At 34.2% G+C, this 27,408-nt stretch overlaps 1 protein-coding gene across 1 annotated transcript in view; it reads right to left on the minus strand.

The window, feature by feature from the left end:
• Positions 1–27,408, minus strand: part of LOC149798128 (uncharacterized) — a 94,126-nt gene that overhangs the window by 36,240 nt on the left and 30,478 nt on the right. Inside the window, exons 3-6 of the mRNA XM_089963218.1 lie at positions 23,140–23,297; positions 12,425–12,504; positions 9,142–9,231; positions 1,807–1,942 (exon numbers count right to left, since the gene is read on the minus strand). Coding sequence (XP_089819344.1) covers positions 1,807–1,942; positions 9,142–9,231; positions 12,425–12,504; positions 23,140–23,297 — 464 coding nt within the window. The remainder of the gene's footprint in view (positions 1–1,806; positions 1,943–9,141; positions 9,232–12,424; positions 12,505–23,139; positions 23,298–27,408) is intronic.

Consider the following 27,408-nt stretch of genomic DNA (forward strand, 5'->3'; position numbering starts at 1 on the left):
TGAAACAATAAAATAAAACAAAACACAACAAAAAATTTATAAATTAATGATTAAATTTGATCTGGATTGTTGAAAAGTGTCTCATACTATGTCGTTGTATGGAAGCAGAGCATAAAATCTGCTGACACCTAGCGGTGGCAAGAGGAGGCAATGGGTCAAAGTTATTGCCCTTTTTTATAAGATATAAAGAGAAAAGATGAATTTTCATTGTTTAGAAGTGCTGGACTCATGAGGCAGCAGGTTTAAATTCCTAAGGTTAATGTGATTGGGGAATGTATTCAAAGTAGAAACTATCTAACTATGAATGTATATTACTAATTAAAGACTTTTTTAAAGCTTACAAAATGGCACCATATGCCATGAGTGGAAAATTCATTAATTAACATTAAAATGAGTATTATACTGAAGAAAAGTGACATTACTAAAGTAACAAGAGGCAAAAGAGGGCCTGGGATCACTTACCTGCCTGACATCTGCCTAACAGGCAAATGCAAGAACAAAGACAAACAAGTCCAAATGGTCCTTTCTGTAGAAATTTCTTACAATGAAGTTGAATGTATATGTTAGGAAATTAAAGTTTTCAAGATTTCTCTGTCTTTCTGTACCTTCATTCAAATGTGTTGGCACATCAACAACACCTGTTCAAAACTGAATGGACTTTATGTCAGAATGATTTTATGTCAGAATGATTTCAGTCGAAGTTGTCAAATTATATTGATCAGTGTTTGCAAGCCACGATGCTTTCCATCAAATTTGGTCAAATTCTCTTAAGCAAGTTTGACAAGCTGTCATTTAATGGTTATTTTTATTTTTGTATTTAATTGCAGCTGTATTGATAGTGGATTGTCACCATTTGTAAACAATTCAAAACCCTTCATTCCATAATGCTTTCTGTTAAATCTGGTCTAACTCTGTTGATTCGTGTTTTTCACATGAAGTCACTTAAAAGGTTCTCTTTTATTAGTAATGGCAACCAAATTTATTGGTAGATAGTCATCATTTGTTCAATCTAAAAGCAAGTCATACTTGGATGCCTTCAATTAATTTGGTTACATCCTGCAAAGTGGTTTTTATTAAAAATCATTTAAAAGTTTTTTCTCTAATTTTATTCAAAAGTGGCCATATTTGTTAGCAAATTGACATAATTTCCACAAACTTGTGATAGACTGACACCAGAATGATACCTGTCAAATTTGATTGAATTCTTTTGATCTGTTTTGAAAAAGATGAAAGCACTGATAATGCATGGCAATGATACAGAGCCAGGGAAGATCATAAAAACTTCAAGATAATACAAACTTCAAGATACAAACTTCAAGATAATACAAACTTCCTTTCAAGGTCTAACACAAATACTTTTTGTGTAAGAGGGAATCAATCCGATAAGGAATTAGCTTTGCTTTAATTTTTAGTGCAATATTTATTTCTTTTGTTTGGCACAAAGTACCATTACTGTTGCCCTTAAGTCAGTAATTAATATTTTTAATTTGCAATGGAATAATTCCAAATCAGGAGGATGTTCCAACATGAATAAATGTGACATCAACTATAACACTGACTCTAATGTTTGCACATGCTTGTAAGTAAAGGTCAATCTGGCAACAACCTAAACCCTGATCTGCCATCACCTAAAGCAACAACAGATCAGGGTCTGTGTTGTTTGTTCTAATGACTACTCCTAGAAAACAGCACAGACCTAGATCAGCCTGCACATGGTGCAGTGGCAGATCCGGGTCAATGCAGTTGGACCTGACTTGTATGCAAGTATATATCCTGAGAAGAATGACTTGTGCAAAGTATTCTTACATCGATGATGACTACTTGTGAACTGGTTTTCAATGACGACATTCATGCTGTTGTCAGTCATGGTGAATTGGGACTCAAACATCTCCACGTCATCTGGATGAAGATAGGCCTGGATGTTACTGCCCATTAAATCAACCTTAAACAGCACAAATCAATGCTAAAATTGGTGGCATAAATCGGTAAAAATACAACAATACATTGTATCGGAGGATAATTCTGAAGCTACTAGACATCACAAAAAGTATTTTGGTGAAAACACCATAATGATAAGACTATCCATCTAAAAGAAGTAGCGAAAGCAGTAATTTTCAAGATAGCTATTGTGGCAGTCATATTATAAGTCAGATTGGTACCATTAAGAAAAAGGCAACTAGGGCTACTAGAAATAAAAAAAATCGATCAGTGAAAACTCTATGCTGACATGACAATTCATTCAAGAGCAATGGTGATAACAAGATTTTCAAGATGGACAATGTGGCAGGCATATTTAATGTCTGAATGGCACCATTAAGACTGGCTAGACATCATAAGTTGTTTAGCAAACAGCTAATGTTGATATGACCATCCATTCAGAAGGAGTAATGTTAATAATATTATTTAGATGGTCACTGTCATGGCCATAGTGGATATGTGTTGCGTATTTTGGATTTTTAATGTAGCTCTAACAATTTTTCAGTCAGTATCTGCAGTATGACAGTTTATAGTGATGTCTAGCCCTGGGGCATCATGCCACAGACATGTGGCATGATGTCCCACCCAGTCACATTATCCTGACACCAGGCCAACCAGTCCTAACACTAAGCTAAGCGAGGCAGTTGCTAGTACCATTTTTATAAGTATTTGGTATGACTCAGCTGGGATTCGAACCTGTGACCTCACTCATCCAAGGTGGATGTTCTAACTACTTGGGCACCATATCGGTCCATAGTGGTCATCAAATCATCATCATTTTCATCTTGGACCAACTATACATCATATGAAGTCTTCCATAAAAACCCTAAAGTAATATAATTTTCATTCAAGAGGATTAGCAAACAACAAGATTTTCAAGAAGGCCACTGTGGCAGCCACATTTGACATCAGATCAGCAGCATTTTTAGGAAGAACCATCTAGACATCGTAAGAATTCTGGAAACCTCATGGCAATATTGCATTTCATTTTGGAGAACTAGGACTAAGAAAATTTTGAAGAGGGCCACTGTGACAGCCATAGTGGACATTAGATTGGCACCATTTTCATTAATTATCAACCGCTCCGGTGACCTAGTGGTTAAAGCGTCCACCTCAGATGCGGGAGGTCATGGGTTCGATCCCTGGCCAAGTCATACCAAAGACTTACACAAATGGCACAAACAGCTGCCTCCCTTGGCGCTCAGCATTAAGAGGTTAGTGTTATGACTGGTCAGCCTGGTGTCAGGATAATATGACTGGGTGGGACATCATGCTACATGCCTGCTGCATGATGCCCCAGTGCTAGACATCACTATAAACTGCCATACTGCAGACATTGTAGCGATATGACTGAAAAATTGTTAAAGCTATGTTAAAATTTCAAATCACACACACACACAATAATGATCAAGTAGACATCATAAGAAATCTTTAGTGACACCCCCATTTTGACAATCAGGAGGAGTAGAAATAACAAACATTTATAAATGGTCATCTGATCAGCACCATTTTCATTTGGGACCAACCAGATATTAAAAGATGTCTTCTTATAAAAACTGCAAGTCAATATGACTTTCTGTTAAAAAGCAGCGATAACAAGATTTTCAAGATGGCCACTGCACATCCTGGTCATTTGTTGTGTCTTATGTTTTTAAATAAAGTTTAAATAAATTAAGTTTTTTACTGATATGAGTTCAAGGTCAAGGTCAAATGTTCTAGAAGCAAACCTTTGATGGACATCCTGGTCTTAAGTATAATGTTGTTGTCATCAAAATTATTCATTCCTCCTTTAAGTTCAGTATCTGTAGAATAATTTTCTGTTCTGATCAGTTATATTCTGAGAGGAATCATTATCTGAAACTGTTATGAGTCTATGCTCTTAAAATAAGTAACAGAAAAGAGTGAAAGATGGCAAGCTTTGTAAAATAATTTATTTCCCTAGAATACAATGTGAAAATGAGAAAAAAGAACTTACAATTTTCTGTTCTGATCAGTTATATTCTGAGAGGAATCATTATCTGAAACTGTTATGAGTCCATGCTCTTAAAATAAGTAACAGAAAAGAGTGAAAGATGGCAAGCTTTGTAAAATAATTTATTTCCCTAGAATACAAAGTGAAAATGAGAAAAAAGAACTTACAGTATTACGAATTAAATCCCAAAATAATCCAAGAATTACAGACACAAGTCCTAATAATTTAAAGTCCTGAATAAATCCAAACATTGACACTGATGATGAGTCTGTTATAGCTCCTGGTGTGTTGACGTGCCAACTGTCTTTTGTTGAATCATAGAAATATCTTTCTAGGTTTGAATATACTTTAAATTCCAGTGAATGTCTCTATCCAAGAATTTTATCAGAGCACATTTGTATTTCCAGAGAAAATAATCACTTGAATTCAATAATTTGAAGAAATAAAATTCACCCCAACTGGACACAACATAATTTACAAATTTCAAAGTGCTAGATCTTAAAGCATTACCTAACAGAATATAACCATCTAGAATGATCCTGATGTTTACAAAATCAAAACAATAACCTGGATTACACTCAGGAAATTCCAAAACTTAGACCCAAATAAACATATTTACTTCTTCTATTAATAATAATACTGATTTTAAACCCATACACATTTAGCTATGTATTAGTTGTTTACAATGTTTACAATAAAAGAAAGTTAATTTGGGTCAAGCAGAAATGAACTCAATTTTGGACAAGACCAAGTCAACATACAATGTTACATTACAATAGCATGTAATGAAATAAAATAAAATAAAACTAACAAACAAACAAAGCAAATTAAATATACATAGTACAACATCCATTGGAATGAATGAAGTGCTCATCAACTGGATTAACACTATTTTGGATTATTGTGAATGCATTCAAAGACATTCTGAATTATATCACTGTGATATATCAAGACTGTTGGTACATCAATCTGTTTAAGACTATTAGTACATTACCATATTCAAGATTCCTGGAATTCAATCAGAACATTCTATGCTTCTGGACTTGTGATGTAACATTTAGGATTATTTTGGATTTAATTCACAAAATTGAATGTTTCTTTCAAATTTTCACTTTGTATTCTAGGGAAATAAATTGCCCGTTGACTTTTTTTTATAAAAAAATTGCTTTTGTTTCTTCTACTTAGTTTAAGGCCACCGAGTCATAAAAAAGTTTTGTGGCAATCCTCGAAATAGTCTAGAACAGAGGTGGGCAGACTTTCCAGTGCAAGTGCTGCATACACAAATTTACACTTGTCGCAGGCCGCATAGTTCATTAAGTAAAATAATTAATATTTGAAATAGCAAAAACAAAAGGTTTTTCTAAATAACATGATAATTAATTTTCAGTTGTTAATATGTTAGTATTTGAAAACTTAAACTTAAACTTCAAAAGAAGCACATTTATTTGATAAACAGAGTAACATAAACAGAGTCAGTGCAAATGATGACTTGTTCCTAGGCCGCATGAAAACCCTTGGCGGGCCGCATGAAAGCCCTTGGCGGGCCATAGTTTGCCCACCCCTGGTCTAGAAGTAGCAATAACAAACTTATGCTAAAAAGGAGATGACAGAAGACTGACAATGGACAAAAGACCATCCCATAAGCTTTTCTGGTCATGACCAGTTGAGCTGAAAATTGCCTATAGCAACATCAACTCATTTTCCCCAGATGATTAGTTTTGTTTCAACTGAAATGGAGGTATGAAACACATTTTTTTTTGGTTACTTTCAACTGAATCCAAACATGTCAGTTTCAGAAAGATTTTCATTTTGCCCACAGCTTAGATTATAAAAGATGTTTTTGACAGGCTCTTTTGTGCATGTGAGCAGATTAGAGACAACTTGATTTGTTTGGGGGGGGGGGGGGACAGGCTTATTGCATTTTTATGCTCTGGCCCATTTTTACTCCAAATCTCTGCAGCAAAGGGTTGATCTGTCCATGTGCTGTTCAGACCAGTTTGCTTTAGATCTAATGGAAAGAAGTCTAAAATCCAGCTTCAGACTATGGTTCCAGAACCAGTCATTTTTGGCTAAAAGAAAAACATTGCTCTAAAAATGATTTTTGGCTTTTAACATGATCAGAAAGTCGACATTACATTGTATCACTGTAGAGTTACATCTATGCCCTGATTTGTAATTTCAGTCTATCATGAATTATGATGATGACAGTGATCAGGACAAGGATACACAAAAATGCTACATGCAGGAAGACAAGAGACAAACATCTGACTTAGACTAAATAAGTTTTACTAATACGAAGAACGTTTTTATACATAATTTTACCAAAAGTAACTTTTCACAAGCAATTCAGCCCATCAAAGACACTGATGTAGATGCTATTTATCTCAGCTATCTTTCTTGTCTGAGTAGCTCTGATTTTAAAACACTTTGTTTCAACTGTTGCAACTGGCTGATACATAAAGCCACTGCCGAAAGATGAAATCTTCTGTATATTCATGACAAAGGATAACAAATTTATACATAAAAGAAAAGCCTGTTCAAACTGTGACTAGAGGCTGTCTATGGGTACCAGACCATGCACACACCCAACCCCTTCTAAGATGCCATTTCTACTTCTCTGCTTGATTTTTATTAACACTAAACAAGTAACTTATTTTAAAAATATTATAAAAATTCTGCTGAATTCTATGAACAGCCTGCCATGTCATGGCATGACATAAGACGATCATAAACAATACATTATAAACCTGTCCCATTGTTAGTACTCCTCTATGAAGATAAATGATTTTTTTTCCTTGGCATAAACCACCTTTTCTTTTTCAGTCACAATGATCATGATCTTTGTCCTTTTGTTCCCCAGATAGAAAGGCTTCTTCCTTACCCAAAGAGCAAGCCATCCACAAGGTTTGGTAATTGTAGATGATGGAGAACTGAAATTAATGCCAGGAAGTACTTTTTCTTCTTTAGTCACAGTGACCATGACCTTTGAGCTTTTGACCTAAAATCAGAGCTATCAATTCCCAATTGTTGACTTGTTACATCAATATTTTTATATATATTGCCACTGCTGTTTTATAGTCTTATTTATCAAAACTTATATGCTTTTTCTGAAATTTTTGGCATTTTCTATGCATACTTTTAATAAAACAAGATACAAAAACAAATGTTCTTTCAATTCAAAAGAACACAAATCCCAACTGTGAATGCACTGCAAATGAACAAAAAGTAAAGGAAATAATGAATAGAAGCAATAAATACAAAATAACAATGCATTTCTAAGACTACAAATGAACAAAAGTTCCTCAAAGGAATTGATGCTCTACAGCTGAAAAGAATTTCCAGGAATCTGAGATAAGACCATTTCTTCTTTTAATTGTTAAAAACAACTGGATGTATGACTGGCATCATTTTCAACTGGGACCAACTCAACATCATTAGATGTTTGCCATATTGGATGTAAGAGTGGCACCATATTCATTTAAGACCAACTAGACGTCAGAAGTCTTCTTTTGAAAACCCCATGTAAATATGACTTTCCATTCAGGAGTGATGATCACAAAATTTTCAAGGTGGAATCTACGCTGAATGTCAGACCATTTTCAATTTGGACCATGTATACCTTAGGATGAATATGTGTGTAAAGCTTCATGGCAATCCTTCAAATGTTTTCAGAGAAATGGTAACAAACTTGTACTAATGAACAGATAGATATCAGACATTGGATGAAGGACAAAGGCCAACATAGAAGCTCTGATCTATGAACAGATAGACATCAGACAATGGACAAAGGCCAACACAGAAGCTCTAATGATCTATGAACAGATAGACATTAGACAAAGGATGATGGACAAAGGCCAACACAGAAGCTCTAATGATCTATGAACAGACAGACATCAGACAATGGACAATGGACAAAGGCCAACACAGAAGCTCTAATGATCTATGAACAGATAGACATCAGACAATGGATGACAGACAAAGGCCAACACAGAAGCTCTAATGATCTATGAATAGATAGACATCAGACAATGGACGACAGACAAAGGCCAACAAAGAAGCTCTAATGATCTATGAACAGTAGAACTAACAACAATAGGATGGCAGCTGAAATGCAAATGTGAAAGGAATGCAAATGGAACATAAAAAAGGAAGAATGAACACGTATGAAAAATATTTCAAATAAAATGCAGATTTGATACAATTCTTCTTTTGCTGTCTATAATTGATAACATCCCTGTAAAGCATTGCTACTCCTGTCATTGACAAATTTTCTACTTAGGCAATAACAAGATTTTCAAGATGGCCACCATGCAAGACAGCAGCATTTTTATTTGGGACCAAGCAGACATCATATGAAGTCTTCTGGTGAAAACTTCATATTGATATGACCATCCATACCATAGAAGTAGTGACATAGTTGGCATAATCACTCTACTGGATATAAGATTGGCACAATTTTAATTTTGGATCAATGAGACATTATAATATGTCCTTTGGTGCAAACTCCAGGCTGATACAATCGTGCATCCTGAAAGAGTAAAAAGATTTCTGGAGGCCATATTTAGAACTAACTAGATACTTAAGAAGTTTTATCATGGAAACCCCATGTCTATACGAGTTTTATTTATTTTATTTAGCAGTAGTAGCAATAACAAGATTTACAACATGGCTGCCATGGTGGCCATATTAGATCTAAGATTGGCACAATTTCTGTTGAGGTCCAACAAGACATAAAAATTATTTCACTGAAAACGTATGTCAATCTGACCATCCATTCAGAAGTAGTAGTGATAACACAATTTTCACAATGGCCAACTTGATGATCATAATGGAGACCTGTTGGGCACTATTTTCATTGAGTACCAACAAGACTTTAATGCCTGTGTAAAGTTTCATGGCAATCCTCAGTAGTTTAAAAGGAGCAGTGACAACAAACTTAAGCTATAGACAGATAGATGATGGACAATGTAGCATCTCATAGGGTCTTCCAGCCTTTTACTGCTAAAACTATGTATACAAATTCTCCACCAACCTTCCTCGGTAACAGTCTGGGTATTACCATACATCCAAGGGTTTGCATCCATTGGCTACATGATTCAGCTAAAAGACTGCACACTATTTTATGAAAGCCAATACTTGCTTAATTTGTATCAATGTTTAGCAACTTAATCCAGGTATAATGGTAACCGTACCTGTGTATGTCCTAGGTGAGTAAGGACCTTGCTGGATACATACAAGATGGAACCATCTTTACAGATGACCATTAAGAATCCATTAGCTGCCTGAAAAGATAATCTGGAATCAAACATAATATTTGAGAAGGGTCCCTTTAAGCCTGATTGGGAAAAAAAACAGACCATGACACAAATTGGAAAAATAACCTTGATTCATAAGAGATTACTTCCTATTCCATATAATTCAAATATATGGAAAGGAACATTTCATGATACCATATGATATTAACTGGATGAAAAAGAGAAATATGCTAAACTTTCATGATTACCAGTAAATTAATTATCTTAAAATTTTTAAACTAGGAACCAAAAATTACCCATCAGTTTAATTTGGGATATTTTAAAAATGGACATCTATATTACGGGAATGGTTCCAAACTGTCATTCAAAGCATGCACATGTAGTTTACGAATGGATTTAGTTTGGATCTACGATAACGAAAAGAGGTATCCACAATATGGAAAATACATTGTACTGAGAAGGTTTTCTATGACCAAAGAATTGGTTCACATTTACTTTGATGATGTTATGTCTTTGTAAGATTCATTATGGTGAAATGAAATAGATTCATGTACAGACTTAAAGTTACTACCACATTCACCAAAATATCTGTACAAGTAGTGATTTAGGTCAAGCAAAATTCCTGGTCACATATGCCAAAATGCAATCTTACTTGATTACAGCTTTATTATCCTAATTATCAATAAAGGCATTGCTGTTATCATCATCATCACTACCACCACTGCCATCATCACCACCACAACCATCATCATCACAGAAAGGTATTATTGGCATCATGCATCAGCACCTTTCTGAATCATGTTATAGGGACACTACATTAGACTCTACGAGTGTTGTGGGTGACCAGAAACTATATTTGAACTTGTATGAATATGCACACACCAGAAGTCACAACTTTTAATTTGTACAATTCCTTTACCTTCTATCAAAAAACTAACAGTTCCAAGTACCAGCTCCAAGCCCTGTCCATGTTCATTTGCAAAAAAAAGTCTTTGTTAGTTTATCCAAATTTATGAAATACTGTGGAATTGAGGATTGCTTTAATTAAAAAAAAAAAATTCCAAACCAAAGCAGACTGCTCCGGTGGCATAGTGGTTAGAGCATCCACCTCAGATGCAGGAAATTGTGGGTTCGATCCCCAACCAGGTTATACCAAATAGGATAATGTGACTGGGTCGGACATTATGCTACATTTCTGAGGCAGGATGGGACATCATGCAACATGTCTGTGACATGATGCCCCAGTGCTAGACAGTACTATAAACTGCCACACTGCAGACATCGAACCAATATGACTGAAAACTTGTTAAAGCTATGTTAAAAATCCAAATCACACACACACAACAAACTGAAGCAAAATCAAGAGAATAGTTTTTTTTAGTTACTTAAGCTCAGAGCTACTATTTCCTATATTTTAAAAGAGTTCATGCAGTAGGCCCCATAGGTCAACCTAAGTGTACATGACAATAGATAATTACTTGTACAAACTGGACCATCTTATCATCTTGCTGGTAATCAAATGGTAGAAATGCCAATGTGGGGTTCTTTGACATTTCACAGCCATTAACAAAATCAAAACAAAACAAATACAGCCTTCTGAACTATACTTACCCATTCTTTACTCTAAGCTACTCCCTTATTTGAAGTTTCCCCTGAAACAGTAGCTACAAAAGGTCTGCTTAAATGATCTAGGAGAATTCTATATTTCTGTTTACTTAAACCGTAATTCAATCCCTTTTCAGTTAAACTATGACTAATAGTGAAGACTACCTTGGACTTTATGAAAGAACATAGCAATCTGTCTCAAGATTACAAGTCAATAACTTGACATCTTTAGTCACAAACTAGAGTAAAAGTCATGCAATCAAATATAGAATGTAAATGTTGACAATAAACTATTCTAAGAATATTCAAAACTCACCATCACAGAAAAGAAAATACGCCAACAAGACATATTCCAAAATTTACATAACCTAAAAGATTTTCTATACCATGTGAACATACCAAAGAGTGATTTTGATTTGTTTCATTTTGCAAAGGACAATTTTGTGTATATGACCATTGTGAAAACAATGAATACATATATATCGGATATAAAAAGAACTAATGGGTATATTTATAAAGACTTTTCTACCTGAATTTTATATCGTAATGGTGAGACTATTCTAGTCTGTATGTAAAAAATACCTAAACAGATAATATCTTTGGGAAAAGTGACGGAGCTGTACACTATTCAATCTGAGAATGATAAGCTTGTGATTATCATGATAATCACCAAGTTGGTTTGTGACTCCTAACTACATTTCATAAATTGAATACTATGATACTGAAATTGAATACTATGATACTGGTATACATAAACTGAATACTATGATACTGGTATACATAAACTGAATACTATGATACTGAAATTGAATACTATAATACTGAAATTGAATACTATGATACTGGTATACATAAATTGAATACTATGATGCTGAAATTAAATAATATGATACTGGTATACATAAATTGAATACTATGATACATAAATTGAATACTATGATACATACATTGAATACTATGTTACTGAAATTGAATACTATGATACTGGTATACATAAATTGAATACTACAATACTGGCATACATAAATTGAATACTATGACACTTGTATACATAAATTGAATACTATGATACTGGTATACATAAATTGAATACTATGATACTGGTATACATAAATTGAATACTATGATACTGGTATACATAAATTGAATACTATGATACTGAAATTGAATACTATGACACTGGTATACATAAACTGAATACTATGATACTGAAATTGAATACTATCACACTGGTATACATAAGTATAAACATCAGTACTGCATTTCTCATTCAGATGTAATGTCGTTATCTGCATGGCAATTTATTTGTAGACAAATTGTTCCATTCATTTATTTCCAGACCATGTTCTTTCAAATTATTTAATATAAAAAGATTATAGTGGAAAAGAAGGAAATATCATGGGATTTGCGGGAAAAGATCGTCATTGCTTCCAGAACTTTGTTCTTCCTGCGTATATTCAAAAAATGTGGCTGACCGTATTTGTCTACAAATACTGGTTTTATGCTCAAATTGAGGTTGACCGTATTTTTCTACAAATATTGCTTATATGCTCAAAAAAATGATGCTGACTGTATTGTACGATCACATTTGGATAAATAAAAAGATTCTTTTTACCTCATCTAGAGCATTCAGGATTTTATCCTGAGTCAAAAACTTGGGCCTCCATACTTGGGTTAATTTTTTCCTTTTCAGACCTGAAAAGGTAAACAAACAGGCATAAAATAAAAGACAGGGTGAGAAACAGTTGTAATATTTTGATAAATCCTTGTTATTTTATAAATTTTTCCCCACAACTAGTAGTTAATTGCATAGTTACTTCAAAGATGAGGATATTCACAAAACCTGACATTTTTTACATGTCAGATTAAACTTACTGGACTAAAACAAAAGAAGATTGCCAATTCTCATTTTTACAAAATTGTTGAAAAGTAAATTGTATAGGTATGTCTTTATTCAGTTAATATCAACAGGAATTTAGAATAAAATAATAATCGATATAACATGCCAATATGACATGTTGGTTTTGATCAGTATTTTGAACACATCATTAGCTATATAATGGTAAAGAATGAGAGTCAAGGTCTTTTACAAGGGCACTTAGGCAGCCTCCCAAAGACACTAAGGCAGCCTCCCAAGGGCACTGAGGCAGCCTCCCAACAACACAGCGGCAGCCTCAAAAAAGACACTAAGACAGTTTCCAAAAGAATACTGAGGCAGCCAACTTGTTCTAGCTAATCTATTGCCACCTCAGTTGCTACCTTCAGCAAGCTGTTTTATTTGGGAGTTGGGGTGGGGTGGAAGTGTGTGAATAAGGACCAGCTAAACTGCATATTTCCAAACTGTCAAATATTTGAAAAAAACACTTTAAGACATGCACATAAATGCTATAATCATTGTTTTATGTATTTCTGTGTTTATATATATATATATATATATATATATATATATATATATATATATATATATATATATATATATATATATATATATATATATATATATGCTGTCATACATTTGATGTTTGCTTGTGATAGGCAGTGGGATGGGGGCTGTGTGATGGTGCAGGACAGGGTGGTGTTATCATGACCATAAAGATGCCAGCAACAGTTCAATCATATACAGTATACTTACAATAACTTCAATCCAATCAATTACAAACAAGAGCTGGAAACAATCAAAAATACTGTATTTTGAATGGAAAAGTTGGAAGTTGAGATTGTGGCATCTATACGAGACTGACATTTACAGGTATTTCATTTTTTACATAACTTTTCATCATAGTTTATTAATGAAACATCAAATTCCTGTAGAAAAAGTAAATTTCTGATAGGAATTTTAAAATGTCACTGTCACAGCTTCTTTCATCTGCCATCTTATCCAACAAAGAAATGGATGTGAAGCTTTAGAGAAATGTATCTGTTCATCACATCCAACATGGCTGACAAGAGTTGACTTCCTAAACTAGAAATACTCTGGAAAAACAAAATCTGTCCTTCTACTTGTGCCTTTGACATAACTGTGATTTTGATTTTGATTTTTAACGTAACTTTAACAATTTTTCAGTCATGTTGCTACGATGTCTGCAATGTGGCAGTTTATAGTGTTGTCTAGCACTGGGGCATCATGCTGCAGACATTATCCTGACACCAGGCCGACCAGTCCTAACACTAACCTCTTAATGCTGAACGCCATTCAAGGCAGCTGTTAGTACCATTTTTGTAAGCCTCTGGTATGACTCGGCCGGGGATTGAACCCACGACCTCCTACATCCGAGGCGGACGTTCTAACCACTAGGCCACCAGAGCGGTCTTTGACATATCTAACAAAACATCTCATTAAATGATAGCATCTCAGTCATGAGATCTACTTTGACCCAATTTGCTTATGAAACTTGTGGGCTTCTTCGGATTACAATTTTTATCCTCTCTCTTTTATTCATAATGAATACTATGTTGAAAATCATAGAGCTGTACCTTTCCTATGATGTTATTAACTGCAACTTGTGCCATCAAACTTCTTTGATTGGCTATTTTTAGTAATGAACAACCAATTAACCAAACTTGGAAAGAAGCTTGGTGTGATTGATTTGATCTTAACTTTTCTGCATCAATACTTTAATTTGAAACAAAGTCACAATGACATTGTTGTTAAAGCAATGCAAACAGTTTCAAACGGAGATTTTGTTTGATGCTTGACAGTATGTGTAACAGTTTCAAGTGAAGATTTCATTTGATGCTTGACAGTATGTGTAACAGTACAGATGGGATCACTGCAATGGCAGTGACTACCTTAATCTGCTTTGCTTGGTGAAAGTCAAAAGCCAAGATTAGGAAGTAATCATGCCTAATACTCAAGGTAGTCTGTAATCTGTCGTATAAAAATTTGCAATCACGTGCTTGATTCAAAAGATAAGTGATCTGAAATTATTTGATTTTAGAGTTTTGAAGATAAATATAAGAAAAAGTATAAAATTTATGTTCATAACTGAGTGTCAGACGGGAGTAGTTTGCAGTCAGTCCAAATAATGTAACCACTGGACATCTACAAATAATAGATTCTATGTTACTATAATTATGCACAAATAAATGTATCTACACAAAAAATATTTTATAGTTACAGGTTTAAAAAAATCCTTAACTTTCCATGGGTTCTTTTATGCAAGAAACATCCAACTCCTGATTAAGTTTAGTAATAGTTTGGTTTTCATTATGGATTAAAATCCTTTTTAAGCATTACAACAAAACTGTTGCTGTAAGTTTAATATGTAATCAGTACGAAACCTAGGTATTACTCTGGACAGTACTCTCACATTGCACCAACATTTCATGAATATATACAAGGCTGCATATCTTGAGCTGAGACGCATCAGCTCCATTCGCAAATATCTTTCAGCTGATGCCACTAAAACACTTGTGCGTTCATTAGTACTTTCAAGACTGGACTATTGTAACTCAATTCTGTCTGGTTCATCTCAATATCTACTCCAGAAACTTCAAAAAGTTCAAAACACAGTTGCTCAGATCATACTTAGAGTACCACGATCAGAGCACACCTCCCCGCTGCTCTGTACCCTATACTGGCTATCCATTCGATCCAGAATCAAACAAAAAATTTGTTCTCATACCTATCCAACCTCACCCATGTGTACACACCAGCAAGATACCTACGCTCCTCTTCTGACAATCTTATACTCATTTATCCCACTATGAAAACAAAGTCATATGGACAGCGTTCTTTTGCATACCTGGGCCCAGCAACGTAAAATGAATTGCCCACTGAACTTAACTTAAAGACTTAATAATGTTTCCTACCGTAAATATTCTCAGCATGTTTTTTCATGTTTTCTAATTTCATGGGGTTTGTTTTTGTAATCATATCATTATATTTTTTTTTATCTTATAGGTGTTGTCTGATGTTGTAAAGCACTTAGAGCTTCTAAAGATTAGGCGCTATACAAAGTCCTCATTATTATTATTATTATGATCAATCAGTAAAGAGAATACTGCACAATATTTTCAGGGCATATTTGAACCAATCAGAATTACATTAAGTGATATGGAATGTTGTGATATCAAAAATATGAAAATGCACATACTATAGGAAAACTCTGCCAACGATGTGATAATACAATAATAACAGCCACAGGGATTCTTTTGTTACTATTTTCATATGCACAGAACTTCTCTACTTAGGGTCCAGTACAGGTCATGCCCACTGCCCTCATTAACATATTCATATTAATGCATGATGTAATATGAATGACATATTTCCATGGTTGTTAATTACGACAGGCCAAGTCAGATAGCTTAATGTAATATAAATGACATATTTCCATGGTTGTTAATTATGACATGCCACGTCAGATGGCTTAATATAATATAAATGACACACTTCCCTGGTCGTTAATTATGACATGCCAAGTCAGATAGCTTAATGTAATATAAATGACATATTTCCATGGTTGTTAATTATGACATGCCATTTCAGACAGCTTAATGTAATATAAATGACACACTTCCCTGGTTGTCAATTATGACACACCAAATCAGATAGCTTAATGTAATATAAATGACACATTTCCTTGGTTGTTAATTATGACATGCCATGTCAGATAGCTTAATGTAATATAAATGACACATTTCCTTGGTTGTTAATTATGACATGCCAATTCAGATAGCTTAATGTAATATAAATGACACATTTCCTTGGTTGTTAATTATGACATGCCAAGAAATATAGCTTATTGTAATATAAATAACACCATTCCCAAGCCACAACAGACATTCATTTGATGCTAATTCTTGTCAAATTTCTTTTTAACAGTGTTGACATTTGGAATTTAACTGTCCATATCTCAGAGGATTACTTTTGATTGGCAGGACAGATTTTGACACGTTACGTGTTTAGGCTTGAATAAACAGTAACACAGAAAGAGTGAAAACAACAAGCTTTTTAAACTTTGACAAATGATTTATTTTCCTGGAAAATTCTGTAAAAATGTAAAAAAGAAGAACTTATGGTTTCAAGAATCAAATCCAAAATTAATCTAGGAATAATCCACGAATTAAATTGCAAAAGTCCTAGTAATAAGTGTTCTAATAATTTCAAATTCAAATCCTGATGTAAAATCCATGATGTATGACGATGATGTATGCTCTAGTCAGTACTGTGCTTATCTACAGTACTGACTACAAGAGAAATAAAAATTCTTTCTTAATAGTAAAAAAACTTAAAAAATATATTATCATTTTGGGGAAAAGATAATGTGTGAATAATACAAGATGATCATGGCATGGCTCCTAAAATTTTATGTATTTTTCTCGTACACGAAAAAATAGTATTTCCTTCTTAAAAGTATGAAAAATAATGTGTAAAACGTTTATTCTTGGATGACATAGGGCTTCAGCAATGTCGCAAAGTGCAATTTTTCTTCCCTTACTGGTGGCAAAATATACCATCTGCTGATTTTTTTTTATTGGCGACATTGTTGTCTGTTTAAATTTGTATATACAGCCATTGGTTTGGAATGGAGAAATTCAGAGAACTCATGAAAGGAAACTGCAAATTTGATATAAAATGCACTGAAATTTATCTATTGTTACATAAACAAATTCTTTGTTCATACTGACAATCCATCTTAACAGTACATTGTTATATCATAATCCGCTTGTGTTGACATCTAACACAAGTACTGTATGTTGTGAGATATCCACTTTTTTGACATTTCTGATAGCGGAAATCACCTGGACGTGACATTATCTCATAATCTATTCTAATAATTAATATATTTACACAGGCTGACATTTGTAAGTAAAATTCCTCATCTTTTCACTCAGAATTAAATCCTTCAGAACACTCACATTTTCTGTAGTAATCCCTGCCATCAGACCACAGCATCTACGTCTCTATCGTCAATTAATCTTTTGTTAAATTTCTGACGCATGCATGGAAGGCAGCACCACAAATTGTTATTAAAAACACACACAAAAAAACATCTTACTTATTGGTCTATTCAATAAGCATGGTGGAACAATCAACCAAATGATGGCCATTTTGTTTTTTTACAAATGTACCCACATAAAATAGTTTGCTGAAATTTCAAAGGAAACAGATTAACTTTTAAGCACCGATTATGAAATCGTACTAAGCAAATGGGAAAAAAAATCAGTCTCAATCATGCAATACAATTATTTGATGTTGCTGCCACAATAAGAAATGGGCATTTGTTTGGTTCTCCAAACCTGTCCTTTAGCAGTGATTTCAACAATGCATGCACCCATCATCAAAGAAAGCCAACTACAATCTTCAATAAAAACAATGAACCTTTCTTCAAAGAAAGTCAGTACCAAACTTAAATAAAAAACAATGGAATCTGGTTGATTTTATTTTCATTTTCCAACATTGCTGGAACACATTTACTGTGCAGTGTGTCCTTTTTGCAAGGAAAAAAATTATGCTTATGAATGCTACCAACGGCAGCTTAAAACTCAAACTAACTTTTACCAGCTTGAGACGTACTGAAAAGTAAATGTACTTCATCGTCCATTACGTGATTGTTCCATGTTTTTCCACTGAATTCAGGCCTATATGACCTGTGACAAAATTATTGAATATTTTAAATTTGTGTGTGTGCATGTTTTTGTTGGAATTACTTGTATTGTGGATTCAATGTACATGATGAGATTCGCAAGTGAGTACATGGTGTTGACTCATGCTATACATTAAACATGTATATATAAAAAGTATACAAGTACTATGTACCAATGTGTGGTTCTCTAAATAAAGTAAAATATTATATATGCTTTCTCTGTTTTCACTACAGGTCTATTTCTCATTTAATATGCATCGATTTAAGATGGCAACTGTGCCAATGAAGCACATATTTTACCGTCCGCATTTATTACCTACCCCACCCTGGAGTACATGCATAATCTTCTTCAGCTAACTAACCTGGTTGCCTATAACAAGGTTCGGGCTATAACAGAGTCAGGTTCTATGGCTCCCAACTACCATGTTATAGCGGGGTCACACTGTACCTGGATTCAGCAACAAGTCAGATCAACCACCTTCCTATTCCCCACAGATGGAGGTGGACCCAATCAGATCAACCTTTTTATGTGATGATAATCAGATTGATCCTTTCTAAAACTTTTTGTTGCAGCAAAGTAATGTCTTTTACTTTGAGTCACACAATTTAAGGAGTGTTGTGTTATAACATCAAAAAAGCAAGTAATACTCTAAATTTCTTTATATTATCTATGTGACTGTTTTGACATTAAAAGAAAAATAAACACTTTTTTAAAGTTAAATATACTAAGCTCCCACCAATATTTGTCCATTTGGCATTGGACATTTTATCATAAGGTGTGGTGGTAATTGTCATTTTCCTTCAAGCCAGAATATGGTGTTTGCAACAAAATCTTGCAACATTAGAGCATTTCAGTAACTAGTCAGAATTTACTCTAACCTTTACCATCCTATGTTTAGAATGCGGTGGTAAGCCTGTGCACATCCCCAATCGAATTTGCCAAATCTATATGACACTGGCGCATGGTAACTACTATCTACCAGGTGTAGTAAATTTAATCTACATCAAGCACTAGCTGCATGGATCATTATTTATTTTATATAACAGTGCAATTACAACATACTTCATCCCTGTAATAAGATAAGACTGAAGCAAATAACTAGATGAAATATGTTGCCATTCACACACTGCTGGCTTTATATTATCCCAAATTCTAGTAGCCAACATTTTCTTCAGGCAAAAAAAAAAATGTTTCCTACTGCACTGGTTTTACAATTAGGTTAGGTAAGGTAGGCTTTTTTAACATTATATACGTTATGATTAGTATATAAAATGTAATAAGGGCTTCAAGTACTGTGCTAAGCCAGTTCAATTAGATGCACAAATCAATTTTCAGGAATTTATGTTTTTAAATTTAATTTTTTTGTAAACAATGATTATTAGCACACATATTCTACAAAGCACTTCAAGTACTAAGCAAAAAGCAAATCAATTTCAGAATTTTTTTAATTCTTTTTTTTTTAAATCAGTAGGGGAAAAGTGCTAGGTTCAGAACCAAAGAACAGGGATGATCAGCAGACCAGAAAAACACATTTTTTTCCTCATTGCTAGGTCAAGCAATGAAGCAAAACAAACAAGCATAGCTGCCAACCTTCCAGGCTCACAATTAGTGAATATAGGGATAAAAAGTCGTGAATTTGGACATGAATTCGTGAAAAATACCATGACAATAACTCCATCCACTCTGACCACCCCATCCACTCCAACCGTCAATACTACACTATATCAAGTTCGCAAAATAAAAATAAAACACTACATATATACAGAGATAGTTATTTATCAAGACATGATACTCTGGCAGACTTGAACTTCCTCAACTGCTTGATCGTAAGTTTGTTTTCTAGACAGTTCTGACTTCTTGCCTGATGGTTGATCTTGGGGACTAAAATTGCTGACAAATTTTTTGCACCTAAGGAGGCCCTAAAGTCTGTCTTATTTTTCCTCACCATAGAAAATACTCTTTCGCTGTCACTTTTGCTGTGAGGAATGCACAGGATTTGCAGCATTTTTGGTTCTTCCACAGGACGATTTGGAAGCGATTTTCGAGTCCGGGAATATTTGTCAGAACAAATGTTTAGCATGGTCTCCAGCTGATAAAGGTAGATTGTGTTCGACAAGAAAACTCACAGATAATGCTTCAGCGTTGGTAGCCTGCAGATCTTCCGCCAATGGTTTCAAATATTCCAGAGCTGAAATCTGCGAATTCTTAATTTTCCCAACTTCTACATGTTTTTTGCAACCGACATTCTTCCTCACATCGTCTCTGGTGGCGCTATACAGTTTCGCATTTTGCATAGGGTTAGGATTTTAAAGAAAAAGAATTTCCCCGGCTTTCCTCACTGGTTATACTGGCTATTTAAAAAAGACCTTGTATATCTTAGGTATAATGCAAAGAACCTTTAATTCCCTTTATTTTGGTGTATGATTGATGGGTGTACTATGGGTTATAGAGTATACAGCTTGGCCTTACTTCAAATGTGCACCTTTCAAAAAAGTGCTAGCTCTACTTGGTCATTTTCACTTCCTGAACTTCAGAGGTAAACTGTATGAAAAAAGAGCCAATAACTTTTTTTACATTTTATATATTTGGTAATTCATTCATTGCACTTTCAGAAGCTGGTATTGTCTAGTCTGGCAAAATTCATTTTCCCTATTTTAATAGCTGCTATGTATAGTGTACTTTAGACTAATTCAGACTGATTTTTTAACAGAAGGGAGCAGTCATTTTAGTTAGCAGTGTGCTTAAATCATGTAAAATTTCCAAAAGTGCAATATCCAAAAGAAATATCATCCACATTACATTAATGTAGCATAGAGGTATGCAAACATTCTCTCCACTGTGCATGTTTTAAATGCGAACTACTTCACCTTACATATGTCACTCTCTCAAAAGTACATATTATCTGGTGAGTGCCACCTCTGCGATGGCACACTGAGTGCAAAAAGCATGAATGAATATCAATGTTTAACGGCAAAATGCACGACTAATTTTTGATATATTCCAAATTAAACTTCACTTTTTGAGTAATACATTTCTTTTTCCTTGGTGGTGAAGACATTTTCAACATCTTACATGTGATGCTGAACGGTAACTCAAATCAGTGTTTTGACGCATGCGCAGAGCAGTTTTCTGGTTAGGCCCCAGTTTCTCTCAAAAGCATTTGTAAAACTACTCTTATACATATAGATTAAAATAGGCTAAAATGCTTGCTACTGGGCCAACTGTACTAATTGGCTGTAGATCTACTAATATCGTGACCAGCAGTACCGGACCGTTTCGGCAACTGCGAATATCACGACTAGCGCTTAACGGGAAATCGGTTATTTTATTAAAGATTTAAAACAATTGAAGATTGGAAAATTCGTGAATTTTTGGCTTACGGCGTGAATCCGTGAATTGCTGAAAAAGTCGTGAAATTCACACCAAATTCGTGAGGGTTGGCAGCTATGAACAAGCAATGAAGTTCATGGCAAAACACCAATGATGATTCAATTGCAATTGAAAAAGTAGATATGGTGATGATATCAGTTTTGAAATGCTGCATTACAAGGAAGAATCTGTTCAATAATGGGTAATCAGTTCACATACTTGCTTATTCAAATTAGGAATTTAGTTCCAAGATAAATATTGTATTTATCAATTTCAGGCAGGCAGGGTAGAATGCATGATCCCTTTATTATGGAAGCCCCTTCATAAAGCAACTACACTATGTCACACCTAGCAGTTTTGACTAGTTCCAACTTTACAAATGGGAACATGGGAAAGGTCAAAGGAAACCTGATTATTCAGTCCCTGATATAGATTGATAAGTATAAAACCAATGCATATTAAAATGATTCCATGCTATGCCACCATTAGTATGGCCTGCAAGCAATCAAGTATTATCATTGTTATTGGAATATGTTCTTTGCTTTAAAGCAATGGATATCAAAATTCTAGTATCAACAAAGTCTAGATTATACAAAATGCGCACATCTGTCCTTTCAAGTCTTACCATTTTCAGGTCAATGAAACTGAACCTGAGGTGGTAACTCAGTTAACAACTAAAATCAACGATACTATTTACAATGGTTTTTGTATTACCAACATTAGCACCAAGATTCTCTACAATCAAAACAATTTAAAATTTTTTACCCTCCCATAAGCCTCTCAGGATTCCTCACTTTCCGTAAACAAAACAGCCATATGTCACATGGTTGACAATGGTACATGCAAAAGTTTAGCTATATTCTGGGCTTACATTCAATACTTGTTGTTGTTCTGAGTTTAACACCATTTAAACCCTTGACAGGCTATACATGGCAGCCAGGATAACTGGTTGTTGTTGTTGTTCTAGGGTTTAACGCCATTTTTCAGCACAAGATAGGCTATACATGGCAGCCAGGATAACTGATGGTGGAAGAACCTGGAAAAAAACTGGTAAAAACCAACCACTACTGTCAGAAGCTATTGACAAACTTTCTCATATATCCACATTAGCTGAGCCCATAACTTAAACCCACGCAGACAGGTGATATGGTAGTGATCGGTAAAGGTGAGTGCTTTAGACCACTCAGACATCTGCAGCCACCCAATCAATACTGGAAAATACTGGACAGTTTTAGTAATGCAAAATGAATGGGCCTTTATTTAAAGCACATGTTAAAATTATATAATGTATCTTTTAACAAAGTATAACATGCATCATTTAAAATAAATAGCGCAAACAATGAAATCAAAATACATCAAGTCTACACTCACCATGATGTAATTTCAAATAACTGACAGTAAGGCGAAGAACTGTGGCTTTATCAACCCTCCTCTGATGACTTGCTATCAATGGAACCTCACTGGCCAATTCTGTGATGTAGCTGTTCAGCCGATCTCTGCGGACTTTCTCACCGAACTTCCTTGTTAATCTTAAAAAGCATAAATTTAATGTGATAGAAAATATGATCAAATTTAAAAATGGGACTTTATAAATTACTGCAACAAAGCAAAACAAATTACTGGGACATCAATATGATAATTACATTTTTGATGATGTGATGCTAAAGGTCATACAATCTTTAATTTGTTTCATAGTTATAAACAATCATATAGGTGAACAAATATTTGGACAAAGTTTACGAATAGACACAAGTCTTGATGCCTTGATGTAATGCAGATGCACGTTTAAGCTACACTGAAAATCACAAACTATTATTCAGCAGAAAATTTTATGAAATGACCAGGAAACATTGTCTTAAATTTATATATCAAAAGCATTATTACTTAAAATGTGTGACATCATCAATGACTATGCATTATATGTAGATAGATAATCCTGAAACTCATGGGCTGATACAACATTTCATGAATGCCAAGTTACACTTAGGATACTAAACTTGGGTAAAAGTGAGATCATGATTATGTGGTGTAATTTTCAATGTAATACAGCAAAGTGGACCCCCCTCTTGAAAGGCCCCAATGAATAGCAACCACTCATATTCTAAGGCAAGAATTCCTTGGATCCAAAGAATCCATGTTTAAATGCACCTCTCAAAGATGCCATCCTTCTAACAAAATCATTAGCTAGGATATAAATGCAGAAAAGTACAATCTCCCCTCGCAAATTGACCCAGATTGGGGTTAACAGATGGAAATCTCATGAATATTTATTGATTTATAAATTCAACACATTAATGTCAGTTGAACATGCCACTGAAGTACCTAACTTTAATCCATAGAGATAAGTAATCCAATTACCCTTACACTGTGTATTCCTTCCATGTCAGGTTTTGTCCATTTGACAATTATTAGCCATTACTACTATCTCTACTTGATTATAAGTCACATCAAACTACAAACAACAAAGATCCTGATATTCCATAGCTTAATGCACCAGCAGATCAGGGTCTATGTTGTTTGTTCTACTGATTACCCTAACAAACTGCACAGACTCAGACATGCCAGCATGTTTTGTACTAACAGGTCTGGGTCTGTGCAGTTTCATCTTATAAGCGAGAATATACAATACCAATTTTAACTATTAAGGTGATAAAAGCTAACAGCTGAGATGCACGATGTTGTTCAACTCAAGTCAGCATGAGTTCCGGTCACCATAAAGTAAAAATGAGTTCCGGTCACCATAAAGTAAAAATGAGTTCCGGTCACCATAAATTAAAAATGAGTTCCGGTCAACATAAAGTAAAAATGAGTTCTGGTCAACATAAAGTAAAAATTATGTTACCGAATGCAGTATTAATTTAACTACCATAACAACCATTATAAACACCATGATATTAAATATTCAGTAACTTTAACTTTCTAAATGCTCATGATCAAACCTGTACTTCTAAGTATAGACCCATCCTCGATGCAAGCTTCTATGTACAGAAAGTCACATTGGGCCACAGCATTTGCAGCATTTTTTTTTCTACACGTGTTTTCAATTCAGTACCTAAAGAATATGGTGCTAATTTAGAAAATGAGAGTTCCAAAGGTAAGACTTTAAGTCTTGTGTAAACTGTCTAAATTGCATCAATAAAACATTGCCTCTATTTTTCAGTAACAAATAAAATAAGCTTCCAAAACATTCCTATTACTAAAATTATACTTTTTAACCTCAAGCAATCATGGCCCTCTGAATCCATATATACATATGTACTCTAATTGTGTTCAACCATTCTAGACTGGTTTCCATTTTCTATATATTTAAAGTAATGTGAGTCCTATATCCTCCCTTGACTTACATGACAGCCCTGTGTATATAAGAAGAACACATTAGTGAACAATGTGCATATAATTACATTAGTGAATATTTGATTACATGTATATTGGAAGTCCAAGTATACCAACCTCAGCAACAGTATATTACAGGTAACATTTAAGTATCTGAACTTCATTTCATAAAATCAGAAAAAAGTATTCCAATAAATATGTCTAATCATGGGTTACCTTGTTTGCAAACACCATTTATTTCTCATCAATTTGCAACTGAAATATATTATCAGCCTTGTCAAATTATTGATAAATGAGTAAAAGGTCAAGGTCACCATGCATGCAGTGTGCATGTATTACATCAAACAAGGAAGTTTAAATGCCAAAAATTACTTATAACTTCTCCAGAACATGTGTAATTTAAATCTAAAGTAAGGAAGCATTAGCGAACAAAAATAAAAATGAAGTTCCAACGCAATCAATGTATGGAATCTGCAGGACACAAAATAATGCAGAGTCATCAGAACAAGAATGGTGGTACAGACCTAAGCGATCAAGTTTGAAGCATAAAGTTTCAAAACATACCATCTATACTAGCCTATTAAGTCGAGTCCAACTGCAAACTGCACATACCCAGATCTGCCATCACATAATGTGCTGGCAAATCAGGTTCTGTGCAGTTTGTTAGGGGTAATCAGGAAAACACTGATCATAAGAACAAAGAATATAGACCCTGGTCTACAGGCACATTATACTATAGCAGCTCAGGATCTTTGTTATTTGCAGTTTGCCTCAACAGATAAGTGAGTATATATGGTAGCTAGGAAATATCAAACTTACACTACAGTTTCTAAACTGCCTAAAATTTTTATTTTTAGTTTCATAGATATTTACCATGTCAAAATATCCCACTAACACAGTCCGATTTACACACTCAATGATGTCAACCCACCAACCCACCTTAAGGCAGGTGTTCTCTATAGGATTGATGATAATACCATATATACTCACTTATAAGTCAAGTAAAAAAAATGCAAACAACAAATATAAAATTCTACCATAGCATAATGTGCATGAGTATCAGGGACTGTTTGTTGTCCTTATGGTCACTGCTGACAAATTGATAGACCCAGATCTGACAATGCATTATGCAATGGCAGATGGGTCTGTGTAGTTTGTAGTTGGACTCAATTTATAAGCGAGTAGATATAGTATGTAATTCATCTCCAATATTTGTTTGTTTGGAATTTAATGCCATTTTGCAGCTCATGGTAGACTATACATGGTCAAATTCCAATACTGAACATATAGAAATACCACAATGTTGAAAATTAAATAACTTTAAATTTCCAAATGTGCACGATCAAACCTATCAGCAAAGACCCACCCTTGATCCAAGCTTCCATTGAAAAAAATAAACATATGAGCAACTGCATTTTATTTACCTATATGTGTCTGAAGCACATGTTTTCAATTCCATGTGTAAAGAAACAGGAATTAATGAATGTTCCAAAGTGAAGTCTGTAAAGGACTCCATCTCCAACAATAAAACAATGTCACTTTTTCCCCCAGCTACAAACAAAATAAACTTTCAAAATACTTTTTACTAAAGGTTTCTACTTTTCATAACCAAGCAATCATGGCCCTCCAAACCCATACATATACTCGCTTTTATGTCCACCCATTTCAGGACTGATTCCCATTTTTCTATATAATTAGTACTTTGAGTCCTTAACGATCATGACGTTTCACCTTTCGATTGCTAGATGTACAAGGGTATCAAACTATAAACAGTCACACGTGTGGCAAACTCATTATGCACATGTAAGCAATGAAGTTCTGCTCTAGTTATTACGTACTTTTAAAATCTGGAGAGCTATAAGAAGTTGTGTGTGTTCGCAACAAGTACAACTGAGAGAATGTTTATATAGCTCTATGCTACTTTTATGTACTGTGACTGAAATTTCTTTATATTTGGTATTAAGCAAAACGCGTTGCATACTGCAGAGAGTTGATAGAAATGGCTGTTCCCATCGGCTTGACATAGAAGCTCAAAATAGTCATGGTACATGTACACTAAGTTCAGTAGTTATTAAAATAGTGTAATGAATTTTGCCAGATTCGAAAATACTAACTTCTGAAAGTGTATTAAATGAATTACAAAATATATAAAAATTAAATTTAAAGTTAACAACTATTTCTTTTTTTCCCAATTTACCTCTGAAATCCAGGACGTTAAAATGACCAAGCAGAGCTAGCAGTCTTTTGAGAGTTGCACATCTTAAGTATACTCCATAATCCCAATTACACTCAATAATCACACAACAA

The sequence above is a fragment of the Sinohyriopsis cumingii genome, chromosome 6 (assembly GCF_028554795.1).
Source record: "Sinohyriopsis cumingii isolate HCF-2022 chromosome 6, ASM2855479v2, whole genome shotgun sequence".
Lineage (NCBI taxonomy): Eukaryota > Metazoa > Mollusca > Bivalvia > Unionida > Unionidae > Sinohyriopsis > Sinohyriopsis cumingii.